The sequence below is a fragment of the Gymnogyps californianus genome, chromosome 14 (genome assembly GCF_018139145.2).
Source record: "Gymnogyps californianus isolate 813 chromosome 14, ASM1813914v2, whole genome shotgun sequence".
Taxonomy (NCBI): Eukaryota; Metazoa; Chordata; class Aves; order Accipitriformes; family Cathartidae; genus Gymnogyps; species Gymnogyps californianus.
The window spans coordinates 15387157-15406562 of record NC_059484.1 but is presented as its reverse complement, the minus strand read 5'-3'; the positions used below and the strand labels follow the sequence as shown (position 1 = coordinate 15406562).

At 52.6% G+C, this 19406-nt stretch overlaps 2 protein-coding genes across 4 annotated transcripts in view; both read right to left on the bottom strand.

The window, feature by feature from the left end:
- Positions 1-845, bottom strand: part of RNF130 (ring finger protein 130) — a 50470-nt gene extending 49625 nt beyond the window's left edge. The window contains exons 1-2 of one of the 2 annotated variants that reach the window (XM_050905314.1): positions 403-845; positions 38-328 (exon numbers count right to left, since the gene is read on the bottom strand). In XM_050905314.1, coding sequence (XP_050761271.1) covers positions 38-328; positions 403-475 — 364 coding nt within the window. In that variant the 5' untranslated portion in view covers positions 476-845. Of the gene's footprint in view, positions 1-37 lie in introns of both variants that reach the window. The other variant, XM_050905315.1, reaches the window with a different exon arrangement.
- A 3150-nt stretch (positions 846-3995) lies between these two features.
- FLT4 (fms related receptor tyrosine kinase 4) overlaps positions 3996-19406 on the bottom strand; it is a 60484-nt gene continuing 45073 nt past the window's right edge. Inside the window, exons 15-30 of one of the 2 annotated variants that reach the window (XM_050905186.1) lie at positions 19043-19174; positions 18651-18757; positions 18212-18347; positions 17299-17403; positions 15654-15767; positions 15327-15415; positions 14883-15030; positions 14213-14307; positions 13744-13866; positions 13204-13315; positions 12732-12831; positions 12180-12285; positions 11091-11230; positions 10275-10395; positions 9404-9489; positions 3996-8023 (exon numbers count right to left, since the gene is read on the bottom strand). In XM_050905186.1, the coding sequence (XP_050761143.1) occupies positions 7804-8023; positions 9404-9489; positions 10275-10395; positions 11091-11230; positions 12180-12285; positions 12732-12831; positions 13204-13315; positions 13744-13866; positions 14213-14307; positions 14883-15030; positions 15327-15415; positions 15654-15767; positions 17299-17403; positions 18212-18347; positions 18651-18757; positions 19043-19174 (1934 nt within the window). In that variant the 3' untranslated portion in view covers positions 3996-7803. The remainder of the gene's footprint in view (positions 8024-9403; positions 9490-10274; positions 10396-11090; positions 11231-12179; positions 12286-12731; positions 12832-13203; positions 13316-13743; positions 13867-14212; positions 14308-14882; positions 15031-15326; positions 15416-15653; positions 15768-17298; positions 17404-18211; positions 18348-18650; positions 18758-19042; positions 19175-19406) is intronic. The other variant, XM_050905187.1, reaches the window with a different exon arrangement.

Below are 19406 nucleotides of genomic sequence, written 5' to 3'. Positions count from 1 at the left end.
GACAGCAAGCGACCGACGGCTGCAAAGGAAGCGTTACCTCCGTTGATGGGGACGGGAGCCACCAGCAGGCCCTTGACCTCCACCTTGGGGGAATCCTGCCCGTAGCGGCCTCGGTCGATCCTCAGCAGCGTGGGGCCGCCCCGCTCGGGGCTCAGCACCGTCACGTTGATGAGGGCGGTGTAGTACGCCTGGCTGGCGTTGTCGGCGCCGGCCGGCCGGACCCAGCAGTGCCAGAGCAGCAGCAGCAGCAGCAGCAGGACGGAGGAGCCGCCGTTCCGGTGCTGGCGAGCGCACTGCCAGCTCATCTTCGACTCCGGGCGAGCCGACGGCCGTCACCGGTTGCCTCCGCCGCTTCCCTCGCTCCCTCGCGGCAGCGCCGAGCCCCACACGCCCGGGTGTATGTTATCCCATCGGACAGCCCAGGAGCGGAGAAAGACCAAAAGCAGGCGGAGCGGGGAGGAGAGCACGGGCTCATGCCATGGGAGGAGCCAGGGCAGTCACGGCAGGTCCCAGCCGAGTCCGATCCGTCGGCCGCGGCCCCCGGGGGAAGCTGCTCGGGGCGAGCCCCGCTCCGCCGGCCCCTCAGAGCGCCGCGCTCATGCCGCCCGCCCGCCGCCGCGGGGGAGCCCCGGCCGCCCGCCTCTGCCCGTGCCGGGCGAGGGGAGGGGAGGAGGCGGCGCCGCGGCCCCCTCCCGGCACAGTCCCGCGCCGGCCCCGGGGAGGCCGCCAGGAGGAGCCGCCGCTGCCGCCTCAGTCGCGCTCACACACGGCCACGGGGCTCGCCTCGGGCTCGGCTCGTCGCGCCGCCTCGCTTCGCCTCGGGGCTCGTCGCCGCCTTAGTGCGGCGGGCGACGCATCCCGCTGCCCAGGCCGGCGGCCGCAGCCGGTAGCCGCCGCTCCATGCTCGGCTCGTCCCGGGGGCGGCGGGGCCCCCGCGCCTTCCCGCAGCCTCGTCGCGCTCGGCCGCCGGCTCCGCGCCCGGCGCCTCGACTGCAGCCCGGCGCTCCTCACACTGCGCAGGCGCGTCACGCCCCGCCCAGCGCCACGAGGGCGAGAGGCGGGGCTGGGGGCGAGAGCCACGCCCGCGGGAGGCGGGGCTAGCGGAGGGGTGGGGCTCTCCGGTATGACGTCACCATGGGCGTGGCGGTGTGGAGAAGGGCAGCCATGGCGGTGGTGGGAGCGGTGGTGGGAGCTGGGATGGGAGGGTGGCTGTGCTGGGCCTGGGCCGCTCCTGGTGCTTCACCGACGTCTGTAAGGAACGCTTGGCTCTAGCGACCTGCAGTTCCTCAAGGAATTAGATATAGGGACACATATGGGCTCCTATGGCTCCTCAGCATCTTTAATTTCCAGAGTAGGAGATGGTTTAAAAGTGTGCCTGAAATGGAGGGGAAAAGGGCTGTATGTGTGAAAAAGCGGTGGGGTGTGTTCAGTCTGTCCAGTTAACACTGAAAGGGCTGTTGGGGCAGGAACAGCACAGCCTCTGTGTCAGGGTTTGGTCACTCCTACCTCATTTGGAGTTACTTGCTTCTGGCATACTACAATGGGAAAGCTTACAAACACTCAAATGTTAATAAATATTAATCCCATGAAATACTGTAAAACAGGACTTGATGACTTACTCTCTCATTAACTCACATCATAGTTTTAAGGATTTTGGCCTCTTTGGAGACAGAAAAAAATAATGCGATGACCACCTCGGATTTTGAAAGGCAAACAATCTGAAAATTATTTACGGCAAAGAAAACAAGTACTGCAGGGCTGTGAGTTAGGATATTTTCTAAATTTCTGAATAAATAGCTGTGCTGCTGTTCTTTTGAGATACGGTCTCCTTGGTGACTTCCCCAGCTGCTCAGGAAGGCCCTCCGATAAGCCTGCTGTTTAACCTAAGCATCTTATTAAACTGTTCTCTTTTGGAAGGTTTTGGAGTTTATCCATTTGTGACGCACCTGGTCGCATATGCATGTAAGATAACACCATCGAAGCACAGTCTGTTCATTTCGTTCAGATGCAAGCGGTGGGTCTAATCCTGCCCTTAGAGACACCCGTGCCACTCCCAAGGAAAGCAGCAGGCTTGCAAACCTGTGTCTCGGAGCAGAGTGGACCTATGGGCTCTGCTAAAGGCATGTAGCGTGTGGCTCTGTAAAATCCTCTGAGAAGCTGTTTATGAAAAGCTCTACAGAAATGTCAGTACAATCCAGGAAATGTTTCTGAAGCAGCAGCTGAATGTTCTGCTTCCACTTTTTTTAAAATTTTGCTCTTCTTGGTAAATGCTGGGTGAGGAACTGCATGCCATTAATGGCCCCTCAATGTTTCACCCAAACTTTCACCCCAGCCGGAGGGCGAGCGTCGTGGCAAACACACTGATACCGCACCATGCAGAACATGTTTCAGAGCCGTCGTTCTTGCAGTGCAGACAGGAGTTTGATTTTTCAGCAGCAAGAGCTCTGCATCGTTTCGATGCAATGTCATGTGCTTTATTGCTGAAATGTCCTCAGAAGGGGCCAGGGAGTCCTAGGAACCTGAAGGATTGCTTGCTATTACTGCATTGACCTTCAGAGAAGGAGCTCAAAGAACTTTTGAAAAGCACTGAGAAAACATTCGCTGGCCACGTTAGAAGCAAAACAAGCCGAAGGGCCCAGCCAGTGACTTCCGAGTTCCCTTTTCTAACCACACGAAAAGGCTGCTTTTCATTTTGCGCTGTCCGGTTTCCTGTGGGCTACATTTCTGCCGGAGATAGGCGGTCTGCCGTGCTCGACTCCCTGTCTGAGGGCCGCCCGCTTGGTCCCATCCCTCGTCATGGAGCAAGAGCCGGGAAGTTGCTCTGTGCCACACGCCGGGGGCCACGAGTGCTCAGCCGCTCCTCTCCTGCCTCCCAGCCCGTCGGGCTGGGAGGCAGGAGAGGAGCGGCCGAGCGCTGCTCCAACGTGCACGAAAATGGGATTATTTCATGAGCAGAGCACCTTCAATCTCCTCATTCCCCAGACGGACAGGTCCCTGGATGGGGAGAGGAGAGTTAAAAGGTCCCCTTTTGGCTGCTTTCACCCGGTGGTGGAGAGACTGGAGCTGAGGGGATGTCTCCACGTCTCCCCACCCTGCACAGGGCAGCCATGCCTCTGCCAGTGGCCGCTCCTAAGGGGGCTTTTTTTTTGGCAGATAAATGGCACTGAAGTCTTCACAGGTCACCACAGGGGTGAGGAGGGAGCCGTGCCTCAGGTTTCACTCTGGCTCCTGGTGATTTTTTGGGGGGAAATGGTCATAAATCCACTTATGTTCCATCTCCAGTGCTCCCCGGGCGCCGAACATTTCCTTCAGCCCAGATCCCGCCCATGACTCACACCCGCCCTTCGCTTTCCTGTCAGGTTTTACATTGCCAACGGCCCGCGGCGAGCCCCGCCGCCATCTTCCCGCCTGGGCTCTGCCCCGGTGCCCGCGGCCGCCGCCGGGATGAGGGCGCCACCTGCGGGGCGCCGCCGCCGCCGCCGCGCCTCCCTCTGCCCGCTGAGGGGCTCGCCATGGCGTCTGGGGACGGGGCTCCGTGCGCTGAGGAGAAGGGGGTATCCGGGGGGGGGGAGCTCCGCCGCCCTTGGTCCCTCCCGGCGCCCGTCACCGCTGTGTGGGGAAGGAGGGCGGGAGGGGCCGCGGGGGCCCCAGACCCCCGGGGCCGAGGCGGTGAGGAAGGGGCGCGGATCTGTGGGACATGGTGGCGGGGCGAAGGGCTGGGTGCTGGGCCGTCGGCTCCTGTCAGCAAGCTTAACCAAAGCGTATCCAGCTTCATCATGAGAAAAGACCGAGTTTCATCCTGGATGGAAAGGCCACAAGGGCCAGCTGTTTGAGGATGCGGGGAAATGCAAAGGGACACAAAAGTAAAAATAATAAAACCAAAATGTGCTAATTGCTTGGGCCAGAGTCGCGTTGCCTGGTGCTGTGTGGGGAGCCGGGAGCGGAGTGCTGCAGCACCCGTGGGCAGCGGTGGCCTCCAGGAACCAGAGAGCAGCTGCCAGTTATGACTTTATTCATTTTCACATTTAGATATTACAACAAAACTCTTAATGACAAAGGATAACAAGTACTATAGGAGGAGAGGAAAGAAAGCAGTGTTCTAACTGGTTTGATATATAACCGTGAACTTCCAGAGACAAGACTCAACGTGAGTTATAAACACTCACATACGCTCACTGGTAGGAAAACTTCTCACATGCAAACACCCACACACTCACCCACAAAACACTCACTCACACACACAGACCACACTTTTGTATTCACACATAACCCATGCTGTAACCTACTTGCTTCGAAGGCAGCCCACTGAAACATTGAATGCTGCTGTAGCAACAACAGGTACCAGGTTAAAATATTGCAATATAAATGAAGTGTTACTTGATACACAGGTTTTTCTTCAGAGACACACGTGTATTTGCAAGTAGGGGACCCAACGCTCTGTTTTCATGAGGGAGGAATGTCCTCTCAACACCAACACTTTGTAAGGAAACATGAGACTGCGTAGACCGGGAACAGTCATTTTAAACGAGGATGATGATAAATAGCTTAGCTTCAATGTTGAGTTCCAGTAAAAAGCCCAAACAAAACAAAACAGAGAGTGCATTGTGAACAGAGCAGGCACAATTATTGAACCCTGGGTTTTAAAAGTTGAAATACTCCCTTGTCGCTGTGGAAAGACAACACTCTTGCCTCACATCTTAAAACCAAAACGGACTGGCTTCATTTCATGCTCATGCTTATCTGGAGACTGTAAAAAAAATGCCAGAAATAATGCAAGAGTGTGGGGAAGGGTGTCAGGTTTGTACACTCTAATTTTAGTATACTTTTAAGAGAGCGAAAGTACAATTGTCTCAACAGCTCTTCAATATCCCACACTACAATTGTTCTTCATCAGCAGGAGTGTCTGAAGAGGAGCCAGCGTTTGCTCGTATCATGGCTGCATTGTTCATGCAATGCTGTTGACGCAGATACAATAGGATCTGATTCCACTCCCCCACCAAGATGGTGCAAAAGAGAGAAAATAAACTTCTGTGGAGTCAAATGATTGGAATGTTCAAAAATCAGATGTCACACCAGTGCTTTCCCCAGAGTGGAGCAGGGGATCGTTAACAATGGCTCTAATGAAGTAACCCTTCTCCACAAGGATGCTTGTGAGCAATTTACAGCTGAACCTAGAGAGAAAGTGCAGCTGTCCCGGCTGGTTGTGAGGGCTGACAGCCAGCCAGAGCACTCAGATGCCTCTGTCCCCCTTCTGCTGAGGAATCCTGCCAGTGCCCTGCAAGTGTCGGGCTTTGCTAGTACGTTTCTATCCCTCACATATGGACAAGGACTTGCAGCTACTTTCGAATTCTGTTTTTCAACTATTATTTTATTTATAGGCCTCTTTCTTGGGCCCTCTCTCAGATAGGGCTGTGTTTCCAGGCAGAGAACTGTTTGTGAAGCACTGGAAACAAGAGAGCCTGGGTTGTATGGATGCACATCACCCGGCGACCAGCCTGAATTTAGCTCAGCTGTCTGTCACCTTCCACCCATGTGAATGCTGGTGGAGACCCACAGCAGCATGGGGCACGTGCAGCCTTCCTTCTGTCAAGGGAACCACCAGTTCAAAAACCAGGGCAAGATGAGGGCAGGAGAATTTGGTCTGGCCTACGCCCTGTTGGCTGTCCTACTTCCTTGGCCTGGCTCTCCAGCATTTCCTGCCAGAGGATTCTTACTGAGTCATAACAATTACTTAAAGATGCTTCAATTCCTGGCAACTTCAGGGGACACCAGTAGAAGTCAGGGAATTCATTGTCACATGCAGTTTCCAATTCCACATCCTGAGCCAGTTTGGCTCAAGCTGGTCTGGTTTTGTGTCTCTTTTTGCCATGGAAATCGGAGCCGTGTCATCCCGCTGACACAAAAAGGGAGGGGAACATTGAGCGCTCTGCACAGGCTTAGAGAATCTGAATGACAGGCATGCTTTTCCCATGTGCTAAATAAATCTCCCTATTACACTTGTGCGGAGAACTATAATTAAGACTTGGGAAAGTCATCCATAAGGACTCACAGGCTCACGTCAGGAAACACATAAAACCCTCTGCTGGAAAAGAAATACAGTTTGGGAAAGCAGTACGTCTGACAGGAAACACAATTTAAAAAGTCCATACCAAACCCTTGGCTCTGTGCACAGAGGTGTGGCCTGCAAGCAGAAACTCCCCGGCGCTGAGATGCCCTGGTGCAAGGAGCTCTGCCAGCCACGGGCATGTGGGAGAAGAGATGATGACAAGCTGTTCAGACAAGCCTCTTCACCCAGACTCCTCTGGCGGTGACGTAACCGTGCTCTGCGGCTGAGCTCTCGGATTGTGAACAGGATGGAAAGAAGTAGGTGGGAAGTGGTGAGGCAGCAGCACATAAATCTGTAGAGAGGGGCTGCGGAGGTTCCCCAGAGCTCTGAATTCACGTGGTACCTTTTAGAAACAAAAGGCCCAAGTGATGAGATGTTTCCTCAGCAAATAAATGTTCCTCAGTCCTCCAGAGACAGGTACGCTGTGCTGGCAGCTCTGCAACAGAAACTGGAGAGGAGCCTGTTGGGCAGAGAGTGCCTCCTTAGAGCCAGGGAACTAGGGCAACAGGAAAGGTCATGCTGCAGAACTGTCCATCCAGGAGAATTGGGGCTTGAGCCCTGGCCAGATGCTGCCCTCCATGTGCTCAGTGATGCCAACACATAAGGGGATGCAACTCAGGGCACATCATTGCTGGAGCATTGTTCTTCCATTGTTTCCAAAACCCTTGCAGCAACTTGAAAATAAACATTTCACTCCCTACCACTTTGATCCTTTTCCTCTCAGCAAACAACCCATTTTCGCTCTATGTTTAGAAGCCAGCTGAAATTAACACAGCTTTGCTTTAATTTCTCACTCGAGCAACAAATGATCTCAGCACTGCTCTGGGAGAAGGGGAAGGCGAGAGCAGCAGACCTGTGAGTAAACTGCTCCCAGCACAGATCATATAAAACCCTGTTTTGCACAGGGCCTGCAAAAAGAGTTGATACTTATCTCACTGGGAGGACTCTAGCCATCAGCTGATGACCTACTCGGCACTAGCTGTGTTGAGATGGCTAAAATAATCCTGGTGATAAGGCAGATTGACAGGTTTCCCCCCAGCAGAGATGAGAGGGGTGTGGGTGTTGCTTGCAGAGGAGATGGAGAGGCTGGCACCCACCCGGAATGAACAGTGTGAACATTTACAAAGATCCCTCGGGATCTCTCCATACACCTCTTCAAAATGTCCTGCTCTTGCTGCTAATACCACTAGGGATTTCTTCCCTTTGATTCTGCTCCACAGCTCAGCAGCTGACATCATGAGGAGAGGAGGAAGAAGCAATCCAAGGAAAAACATTCAGGCTGCACACCAGGAAGAAACTTGAGACTAAGACAGATCTATTTATATCTGACCTGAAATGGGCTTTCTGAATGGGAAGCTGATCTGAGTGGAGGCTGGATGCTAGGCAGAAGGTGCTGTAGTGCTGAACACAGGCACCCACTCGCCGGCAGAATGCATCTGTCTGAGCTGCAGGAAGAAAAGAAACGTGAGGAATCAGCGAGGCGCTCTCTCCAGTCCCGGCACGAGGAAGCTGCAGCTGGAGGTGCTGCGTGGGCCATCGTGCTGCGGTTCCAAGGACATCGGTGTTCCCCATCCGTTCGGGGTAGGTTCCCTGCTGGGGTTGGGCATAGGTTGAAGGAGAAGCTCTGAGTGACCCTGATGACGTGCCTGGAGGGTGTGAAGGGATGCCTCGGCAGGCGCCTCCAGGGCCTGATGCCATTAGTACTGCTCGGAGAAGAAGGAAGCGTGGAGAGTGGGGGGACTGGCCCCCTCTCCAGGCGGGGTGCAGCTGCCGTCCTCAGAGTGTTCTGACAGCTCCCCGTATTCACTGTTGTAAAAAGTCTGGCCTCCGACTTGGGACCCATACGACGGCCAACATCTGCCCCGCAGGTCCGACTGTTCCCCTGGCAGCTCCGCAGTTCGGCTGGGCCCTTTACTGCTGTGAGGCAGAGAGACACAGAAGATCAATCTGAGCACTCCTGGAAAGCCTCTGTCCTGCTTAGAGAGATCCCACCTTCAGGACACATCATCTGCTAATGCACGAGGAAGAGGCAGGGTCAGGAATGGACCTACACCTCCATTTCAAAGCACAACACCAGGCCTTGCTCTAAACCTAAGCACAGCCTGTACGTTTTGTGAAAAATCTGCACATAACCTGGCGACAGAGTTATTTCAGCTGTTCTAGATACCTTTGGGAAGCCCAGGGAAGGGTTGGGACCCCAATGAGCAGGGAGAGACAAGAGACATTTCCTCAATTGCTCCTAGACCTGGCAGGACTAACAGAAACTGATACAAACCAACAGCCAGGATGGGCAAAAGGAAATGAAGGAAGATGATGAAGAAGATGTGGGAGGAAATCAGTGACCCCATCTCAGCGCCTGCCAATACCAGGTGACTGGCAAGAAGTCACAAAAGCAAGGGCAGGGCCACATTCAAGGAGAGGTTTAAGGGCAGTGTTTTCCAACAGATGGGACACCAGCTAGCCCATGGTGTAGGAGACAACGGGAACGTGCCTTAGGGAAAAGAGGACACGGACAAGAAGCAGGAGACGGTCTGATACAACAGCAGAGAGGCCACAGGGCTATGGCTAAGGGAAAAGACAAAGACCAGTCTGATCTGATGTTGGGAGGCAGAGGAGGTGAGGAAGAGGCTTGGGACTGGCCTTGTCTACACATGAGCTGACATGGCTCACTCAACACACTGTCACGGAGACAAGGTCCCAGACTCCTCTGGCACCAAGCAGAGATGAGCTGGACAGGTTCTCGCCCAGTTTCCAAGCCTGGGGCAAGGACATAACCATCCATAACATCCTCAGCCCCGAGAGTGCCAGCTCAACCTGCCAGGCTCAGTACCGGCATGTGGGAAGTCCTAAGGCCTGTACCATCCCTGCAATGCCACATCAGGGCCCTGTACCACATGGGTCAGGGCTGGGGGAAGGAGGTGGCAGCCACATAGTTTCTGTCCGTCCCACCTGCCACTGCTTCAACAAGCCCTGACACAGTTCACCAGAAAATGTCACTAAGCATTAAGAGTCTTATTAACACCATCACTCCACTGTGCCTCATGATCTTAACGGATGCATTCTCATTGAATGGGCACAGTTTATATTTTTAAACCCTAGGAAGCAGCAGGCAGGTCTGTTCTTTGTGCGTTTTGCCTCTCGTTAATGTGTGCATGGACTTATCTGGCTCAGGGCCCACAGCCCTGCTGCTGCTGAGAGCCCCAAGAGGTATATCCTATGGGGAGACACCAAGAGCTGCCTCCTGATCTCACTGCATTTGGCAGCAGGGAGGTCTGAGCGGCTAGACTTAAGGAGTACCTGAATCCACCTTCTTTTCTGTGTCGGTTTTCTATCCTCTCAAATTCCTCAGATGCCAGAACCATCCCACTGTCTGTCTGATTGTCCTGGAAGGAAGCAACAGGAGTTATCAGTAACATCCCTGTCGACTGATCAGAGTGGGAAGGGAGGAGGAATCATTCAGGAGATGAGATCATGTGTATCTGTGATGGGAAAAAAGGAGTAGGGGCACTTTACCAGCATGCTCCATGGTCTTGCTGGAACTGATTTCCTTAGGTGCCTTCTTAAAAGCAGTACGTACAAAGGTAGGATTTGTGTGTGCAGTTCAGTGCTACTTTTTGGGGAAAAAAAAAAAAGAGTGCTCCCTGCCTGGAAAATGTATTACTATCAAATCTGTGAGAGGTGAGATTTTCCTCTGAGACTAAGGGGATGACTTAAGTTTTGCCACTATAGAAGATATAAGTACCAGCCCAGTTCAGAGAGGCCAGGGAGGCTCCTACTGCACACTGCTGTGTGGGTCAAAATAGGGGAGGTGCAGACAAGCACTCTGGATTTACCTAGTCCTGGCTGCATTTCAGTATGCTTAACCAGGCCATGTTTACAGATTTGAGGAGGGTGAAGAGCAGGCTCTTCTCTGAGGTCCTTTGTAGTCCTTGCTTGTAGATCTAACCTCCCTATTTCACAGGCAGTATGAGCTGTGCTGTAGAGAAACCCCTGTGTGCCAGGTGGAGAAATGAATGTGCATAGGACTGGACGGACTGAACAGGAATGACACAGACAGACTGACATTAGATAGGAGTGATCTTCCTTCCACGATCTTAACAGCAAAGGTGTCAGGAAACAGCTGAACATTTCTTTGCCCCCTGCTCAACCCCACTCGGATGCTACTCACCGGGTGTGCCTTGTACATTGTATGTGTCATGGGAAACTCTTCAAATGTCTTTATCCTGGATGGACACCTGATCTGATTTCCTCCCGTCAAACAACCAGGGAACGAGACACAGTTGTAGTATCTGGCAACAGAAGCATACTGTATTCAGTAAAACCAACAGAGTCAATGTCCTGAATAAACGGGACCTGAACCCAACCTTCTCTCCGTGCAACCAAAGCATGCAGGGAGGTGGATGAGCCAAATGGTGATTTGGGGAGGGGAATGGGGTCACCTTAGGCCTCTTAACCCCATACTACTTCTGCAGTGGGGAGCACCCAGACTTCCTGATCACATCAGGCCCTGATTACCTCTGCACTTTGGGTAAGCAGAGTAATGTCATATGGATCCCAGGCATCACACTATCACAGCTCCCCGGAGACGAGAAGCCTAGGCCTAATTGTTTGGGTTAGTTAGGAACAGACACGATGAAGCTCCTGCACTAGCAGAACGGCAGAGACTCAGCTGACACCTTCTTTCCTCATCTACCTGATGGGCCATGACGCCTTTAGTGGGACGTGATGCTCTGGCAGTGTAGCTGGAGGCAGGAGAAGGAATGTCATAGGCTTACACATCAAGGGCTCTTTCTCATCAGCAAAGGAAAGTCATTTTGCTTTTATAAGCAAGATGCTATGGCCTAAATGCTTGGATCACACCTGATCACCTGGGATTTTTCCAACATCTTGCTACTGGGTTCTCCCCATATCCCTCAGGCTCCCTTACAGCTCAGGCTGCTGGCTGCCCGCTGGGCTCTCTCTGCCCTTTTCAGAGGGGATTCACCTTGCTGCTAGGCTGTGGCAGCGTATCCTCATGTCAAAGTCCTCTTCATCTGAGTTTTGCTGGGCAGAGGAAGGCACCTGGGAGAAACCATCATCTTCTGAGCTGTGAGAGTCGTTCAGCGGGATGTAATCCTTCCCTTCCTGGTAGGAAGAACAGTGAGTGGCCTTACAAGAAGGGGAAGGCTTTCCCACAAGAAAGGGCTCTACAAGCAGAAGCCGTCAGAGTTGGGGAGGAAAATTTCTGGTTTATGTCTTTTGTTTCTCTGGGACAAAATACTGGCTGGAGATTTCTGTGCCCTCTGCGTTAAGTAGCTGCGAGTGTTGCAGGTGCATGGAGGTGTGTGTGAGTAGGAAACAACCCAGTCCTACGGCACCTACAGTTCTCTAGCCTACATGGACAGAGCACTGTGCTCCGGGGGCACGTCATTGTGGCTTAGTCATGCCTGTGCTCGAATCCAGTGCTGAAAGGTTAAAATCAGGGGCGTCAGGATGAGACAGTACTCATATTTAAGCATTTAGCAATCGTCTTACGAAATGGAACGTCAAGAAAACGTTAAAATCAGAGCAGCATGCTCATCGCAGTTAAAAGTCCTGGTGAGTTACTGCATGGCAGTGATTAGTAATAGTTTCACAGAAATTTGTATATCTGACCGCTGTAATGGAACAGTTGTTAGGTTCACATGGCCCTGACATTTAGATCTGAGGATAGAGTTTCAGAAACCCTGGTGAAGTCCTGGTTTTCATTATGTGGGTGTGTGGGAGGCAGGAGTGCCAGGGCCTTGACTCAGCTGAAAAATTTCAAATAATCATCTGCGGATTAGGATGGAAATACTGGAATGATGACTGAGAGGGCACTCACCCTGCAAGGAGTGGAGCTATATTAGGATGCAGCTAGAGGCCTACTACAGAAATGAGCTCTCCACTAGCTCTGGGAAACAGACCTCTCTGATCCAGGAAACCCTGTGTTATCCCTCAGCCTACGCAAAGGTATTGCATTGGCCAGGAGTCAGAGGAGGGCACAGCGAGGGAGCTAGCGGTGGGAGAAGAAAGAGCTGTCTGGAGCTGAGCAGGGACACAGAGAGGTTTTCACCTGCTGGACGTTTTCCTGAAGAAGGTTCCCCAGTATCTCCACTAGGTCGGAGAAAGTTGGTCTCTCCTTGGGATCGCTGTGCCAGCAGCTCAGCATTATACGGTAACTGCCAAGAAGAGATGCTGGTTTTATGCCACAGAACCCCCCTCCTACCCGACTCTGCAGCTCCCACCCATGTGGTGCCCACTGGGACAGCATGTACCTGCACTGTGAAGGAAAGCTTGGCACCCCCCAGCACATTGGCCACGTGGACCTACTGGAAGGGGGTTCGTGCACTATGCGCTGAATGTAACGGTGCACAAGGAGCTAATTTGGACACCTCTGATACCCTTCAGAGCTGGAAAGCACATTGCCCACTTACAGACCCATCCTGGTGCGGGTATGCAAGGGTACCTAGATAGCTCTGATTCGAACCCATCTGGCTTGCCCTCCAGGCAGCTGCCTGGAGTGAAGGATGTGTTGTCTCATCCCCCACCCTGGCTGAAGGGTCTTTGCATCCCACAGAGGGGCCTGTCTTGCCCTATGCTGGGATCCGTGAAGTTTCCGACTCACATTTCTGCTGTGGCATACTCTGGGGCTCTCATCCTGGTACCATCTTTGAGCCTCTGGCAGAACTCCTCGTTGATCTGGACTCCAGGGTACGGAGATGCCCCTAAAGGAGGTTTGAAGAGGTGTGGGAACGTGAAATGTGCCATCAGAAACCAGTCCTTCTGAGACTGCCCTTCCTCCCAAAACACTGGGAGATGTGGTCACTTCTCATATACAGCCCAAGTCCTTGGTGCTGCCTGAGACAGGCTCCTCTGCCTCAGTGAGCTGGAGGCCACCTTTGCATGTCTGTCTCCCCATCACTCTGTTTGTGGGTGGATATGGCCTCTCTATTTTTTTTGCCTACATTGACGTCTCTTCCCATCACTCCTTACATGTTCTTCAGAGTGTCAGGGCCTCCTGCACAGATTCAGCCACCGAACTGCTACATGGGAATAGAGGTCTCCCTCAGCAGCATGTGACCGTCATTAGCACTCACCTAGCGAGAAGATTTCCCAGAGGAGGACCCCAAAGGACCAGACATCACTCTGGGTAGTGTAGACCTTGTCGAAGATGCTCTCTGGAGCCATCCACTTCAGTGGGAGACGGGCCTGCAGGAGGGAGAGGCATGGCACAAGCGTTCAGTCAGGGACATGTCCCAGGACAGCCCTTTTTGTAGCAACGGGATGAAAAGGATGAAAGGAAAGCAGAGCCGATAGCCCTGCTCCTCTCTCCATGGAGGAATGGAGGTTTGGTTAGGCCAGAGGGAGGGATGGAGACACTGGAAGGGGGAGGAAAGAGTATAAAGAAAGAAGAGAAAGTTAATGACAGGCTGGGAGGCAGAAGGAAGGAGAAGGGTCTGCTGGTGGAGGAGGAGGACAGCACATACATCATTGGGCCAACGGTTCCTGGTCCAAGCCACACAAGCAGTTCCACTCCTCCTTTTTCATCTTTTCCTCAGTTTATTCCATCCCCAGAGTAGTTTATGAACACCTCAAGGGGGCCTAATCTGTATAGCGTTTGAGAAGATGGCACTCACACTGCCTTTCCTGACATAGTCGGGGTCCTTATAGATGTCCCGGGCCAGGCCGAAGTCACAGATCTTTACCACGTTGTTCTCTGACAGCAGGATATTGCGAGCCGCCAGGTCTCTGTGGATGCACTGAGGGCACACGAAGAGGAAGGGGCAAAATCAGAGGGACAGGAACCACCATCAGAAAGTACAGAGCACCCCCCTCCCCTCGCGAACCTGAGCTGTAACGGGGTAATGGTGGAAGTGGGAAGGAGCTAAAGATAAAAATTTCAAAAGGAGATGGTTAAGAAGAGGACGAAATGCAAGAAGATTATTTTCCCGTCTTTGTGTACACAGGGCTACCTCAGACTTCCTGAGAAGTGTGAGGCAGATCACTGAATCTCTTTGTGTGTCACCTGTAAAGTGGCTGTAGGTAGGCCTTCTCTGGTCAGGCACGCACAAAAGAAGAGGGGAGCAAAGGAAAGGGTGAACTCACCTTTCGGGATGCCAGGAACTCCATGCCACGTGCCACCTGGAAGCTGTAGCAGATCAGGTCTTCCATTGTCAAGGGACTTTGCCACAAGTCGTCCACTGTCCAGGAGTACAAGAAAATGATTAGACAGTGAGTGGTCTCTTGTCCTCCTTGCCTCTCTCCAGGACTGTGGGATACAACCAGCCCCTTGGTGAGATACAGCTAGTCCTCAGTGCTAACTGGAGTAACCAGCTCCCCTCTAGGATTTTCTGCTTAGGTGGCAAAAAGCACACAGCAGGAACCTGCTCAAGTATGAGGAGAATGAGTCCAGCCTCCAGCACATGTCAGTCAGACAGAGTTGTGGGGAACAGGGCTGGAAGGGACTTTGAAGGTCAGCTCATCATTCCTGTCCTAGGCAGGACCCACTGAGATCCCCCTCAATTCTCCTTTCTTTAGGCTAAAAAAATCCAAAGGGACTTAATCCTCCCTTCTAGGTTTTGAGAGTCTATTACAAGAGACAACAGATGACTGTAATAGCCCTGTTCAGGGAATTGCCATGCAACACTGGAGTGATCCACTCCAAGGCTGGGTCCCAGCTCCCCATTGTCATGCCCTACCCATTCCCCAAGCTAGCCAAGTCTGGCATTTCTTTGGTGTGCCAGGTGAGGAGCCACTGCCAAGGCTGGAGTATTACCTTCCTGGATCGGCTGTGCTGTCTGGCTCTTGTGCATCAGAAAGCGGTTGAAGATAGCACTGTCGCTAGTCCCAGAACGACTCCTCCTGTCTGCTCTCACTGCCTCCACGATGGACTGGACCTGAATACGCAGCCTGGGAGACTTCTCCTGGCAAGGAGACCAAAACAAAAACCTCAGCAGGCAACACACACTGTAACCCCTGCACCCAAGAGCTGCACAGTCTTTTCCTTTTCTTAGACTGTAATTCTGGCCTGGAAGCACCTATCTTCCATTGCAGAAAGAAATTACTTCCCTGATGTGCACATGAACCAAGATCACTGTGTAAAGTTGATGTGCTGCTGGACAGAGGGTGTCTTTGTCCCATTGTCAGATCATGTTTCAGGCTATGTGTCTTCCTTCCCTAGACATGGGACAGGTCCCTAGGGGCAAAGGAAGCTACTTACCCTGTAAGGACTGAATCCTTCCCGCTTGGTCCGCAGGTAGTTGGAGAGGTTTCCATACTTGCAGAACTCCACAATAACCATGAGTGGACCTGGCGAGAAGACACCAAAAGTCAGGGGAAGAGGTAAGGGCTTGGGATGGTCAGAATTTGCCCCGACTCATGTTATGTGCAGCCCTGCTGAGCTGTGGCACCTGCCCTAAGTGCACACAGGCACACCGATAACATCCCCACATGTCCCTGCGGTCACACACGTGGCCAGCAGAAAGGGCACAGGGGACAAGCACTGATCTCTGGGAGGAGGCACAGCCTATTGCTCTGGGATATTTACCATTGGGTTTGGTACAGGCACCCAGCAAATTCACCACGTTGAGGTGATTCCCGATGTGAATGAGGATCTTCAGCTCTGACATCAGTGCCTTGTGCTCGCTTGCGGTAGCTCCCTCTGGAAACACACAGACCATGTCATTACACCTCCTCACAGCTTTTCACTCCCCCTCGCCACCCTTCTCTTAGCAGAGTGCTAATGTGAGTCTTGCTGAGGAGGCTGTGACCCCAAAGCCTTGGTACATTTTGTTATTGCATGTTTCCATATGAAATGTCAGAGCCTTGTCTGGAGATCCCAGGATCCCTGCTGTAACACGTAGGATGCTCCCTGCAGGTGCAGGGACCCAGAGCAAAGGACAACACAACCTGTGCCCAACAGATTTTTCCTTGTGATAGTTGTGCAGGGAAAAACATCACTTGAGGCTTACATACACGTTTGAATCTCTGCCCTTTTGGCCTCCAAACAGAGATAACGAGCCATAAAACAATTTGAAGGAAAATTAGAAACAAAAGGCATCCAAGTCTTTTGATCACAACTGAAGATAGGAGCTGCCTCAGCTCAAACCCAGAATATCTTTTTATGATTCCTCTCCAATGGCAAACACAGCATTGTGCCCCTGCCAGCTCTCTGTACTGCATTTTCTCTCAGAGTGCCTAATTCGCACCAACTCTTGATCCTCTGTTTTACCCTCAGGGTTTGTTCTTTGGTTTTGTATGCCTTTTCCATACTTCTCTGCTTCCCCATATGCATTTTGCCTCACTTGGCAGTTTGTAAATTTAGTCTGAGAGAGAGAAGCATCCTCTTGAACTGCAGCTGATGGGCCAGGTGAGAACCATGCCTCAAAGGACTGTAAAGCAACCGCGCATGGCCAGGCTTCCCTCTGCAATTGCTGTGCAGGTCATCTGTACACTTGCAGTGGTAAGTGCTGCTGAGATGAGCCATGACTCGGTTTCCACATACAGGCCACTGCTGGCCAGAAACTGCCTCGGTATTTTGTTGGGTGCCAAATTACAGAATAATGTTCTGGATGCCTGTTTGAAAGCGTGCCTATAAAAGCTTAAAATCTCACTCTGGATTGACCAGGCTTTGGATGCAAAGCCAATTTAGCCCTCAGAGCTGGGTAAGAGCTGCAACCTGCTTCCTTACCCAGCTCTGAACCTGGCCCATAAACATGAAATACAGGCACATTTGGAAGAAGGCAACTGAGAGCAACACTTCCTTTAGTGACCTGCCAAAGAGGGGCTCTGGATTCTTGTTCGTCCTTTGAGACAGATCTCATTCTTTGCCTTTGCAGACAGCTAGTTTTCCTTGAAAGCTGAGTTCCCCAAGTTCCTGCCGTCTGCTCTGCCACTTGCCTCCTACTGCAGCTGAATGGGGCTAAAGCATCCACGAGGGGAGGCCAAGAGGATCAACTGTGTTGAGGCCAAAAAGCCATAAATTAAAAGGCTGGCTCCAGCTCCTCTCCCCTAGTTCAGGGCTGGCTCAAGCAGAAGCACCCAGGAGTGCTTGTGGGAGATAAAACATTTTCCAGGGCTTCAACAAATGCCTTATGCAAAAGACAGGCATTTACAGGGTCGACATTCCCTGGCAGATGCCTCATTCTTTGCTGTCCACACAGACTGCATATTCTGCTTCGCTGTCCACATACCTTTCAGCATTTTGACTGCTACAGTCTCACAGCTGTTACTTTTATTGATCCCAAATGCTGATGCTTCCACCACCTTCCCAAAGGCACCGTGACCCAGGACTTTACCTATGGGCAAGGAGAGAGGCAGCGTGAAGGAAGGCAGGTGCAGCACAGGCAGAATGGAATGAAAAAAACAAAAATCCCAACAGGAAATCATGGGAAGAAGAAAGAAAAAACATCATAAAGGAAAGGGAAGAAGTGGAACGTGTGCCCTGCCCAGGTGGCTGCTTGCTCTGTCGGTGAGAATAAGAGAAAGGATGATGGAAGGAACTGAGACAGAGCTGGCATGGACAAAGCAGAGGAAGGAAATGGCCCTGCAGAAGTGAGGGGCTGTTTGTTGCCCTCAAGCAGAGTGTGTGGGAAAGGTAAACGTGACACCTTGCAGCAGAGCAGCCAGGGCTAATGTCACTGCACTGTGCCTCAAAGGTAGTCTGCAGCCCTTTAACCCTCCCAGACAGAGGGAAGAGACTGAAGGTGGGTGTCTCAGCATGGGGAGGATAATGGATGCAATCCTGGTCCTGAACTCAGGGTACCTGCTGTGGACTGGGCTGTTCTGTCCAGATTGCCACTTGGAGAATATGGGGATGTGTTTTAAAGCATGCCCAGAGGTCTTCTGGTCTCAGTGATGCCTGTGTGGGTACACTGGGAGAGTCTGGGCTTACAATTGGCTCAGACCTGTCCATAGTCAGACCCAAAGAGATTTCCCAGGCACAGCTGGGCTCTAGGGACAGTCTGGGGAAGAAGACGGGAAGCCCGAGGCAGAGAGAAGGCGTTAAATACACAGAGGTGTGTAAGAAACCTGGAGGGTGAGTTTGAAGGGCTGGTGGGAAGCCCTGGCTGCAGTGTGCAGTGGCAGGGAGGGGGTCTGGCTCACCTAGGCGCAGGCGGTCTCGTGGAAACTCCCACTTGCTGGAATCATAGGGCAGGTACTCGCACTGCTCCTCCAAGGGCACCTCGCCAGGGTCCATGATGATGGAGAGGTAGCCCGTCTTGATGTCTGCGTGGGCAGGCTGCAGGAATCAGCCAACACAAAGGGTGAGGAGATGCCCTCCCTGCACTGGGTGCTGACTCCCAGAGGGGATTTGGTTCCTTTGCCTGCCTTGACCTGCTTCCCCCTGGCAAAGGCCATTCCCCGTCACCTCCTTTACCACAGCCCTTATGCACCCTGTCCTTGGCAGTGAGAGCACTTGAAGCATCAACTCAATGACCTCCTTTTAGCGCATGCTGTCATATAGCCCCACATCACAGCAATGGTGTTGCCCCAAGCCCTGCTATGCCACCTCCCCTGCCATGGGACAGAGACAGTCACGTACCCTTTTGATGTTACAGAAGATGAGGATAAGGAGGATCCAGAAGAAAACAGCGATAACCCCAGTCCCAATCAGGATGACAATCTCCACATTGGTCCTGTCATCAGAGCCTGTGGGATGGGAGGGAAATCGTAGCTTCAGAGATTCCCATTCTGTGCCCCAGCTCACCCATCCCTTGTGGCCTGCTTCAGGATGTGGGGACACTGGGGAGGTGTGTTTGCCTGAGCTAAACATGCTCTGGACTACAGATCCTCCTGTGAGAGCACCATGCCACCAGCAAGGCCCAGGGGCTTTTACTGCCTCCTGCTGCCTGGTGTCACAGGGAAGAGGCATGGGACCTTGGCCACACTCCTACTCCACCCGTTCATACCCAGGGGTGTCGTGGCTGCTGGTACCTTCCACAGAGACGCTGGCTGAGGAGTTCACACAGCCCTTAGCGTTGCAGACGCTGCACAGGTAGAGCCCAGCATCCTCCTCCCTCACTCTCTGAATGCTCAGCCTCTGGTTGAAGTCTGCCAGGTCGATCCCTGTAAGGCATGGAGGGTTGCAGTGGTCACTCACAGGGAGGGGAGATTAGTATACTGGACTCATTCAGGCTCAAAACAAGGCTCCTATTTTTTGGCTGGTTCATTTTAGATGGCAGAATGAAGTTGCATCAGCTGGTACAGGCTCTCTTCTGTGGCCTGATGGCCCCAGAAATACCCTGGAGGGGCCTTGCCCAGGCAGTGTATGGAGGGGACAAAACCACCGCAGACAATG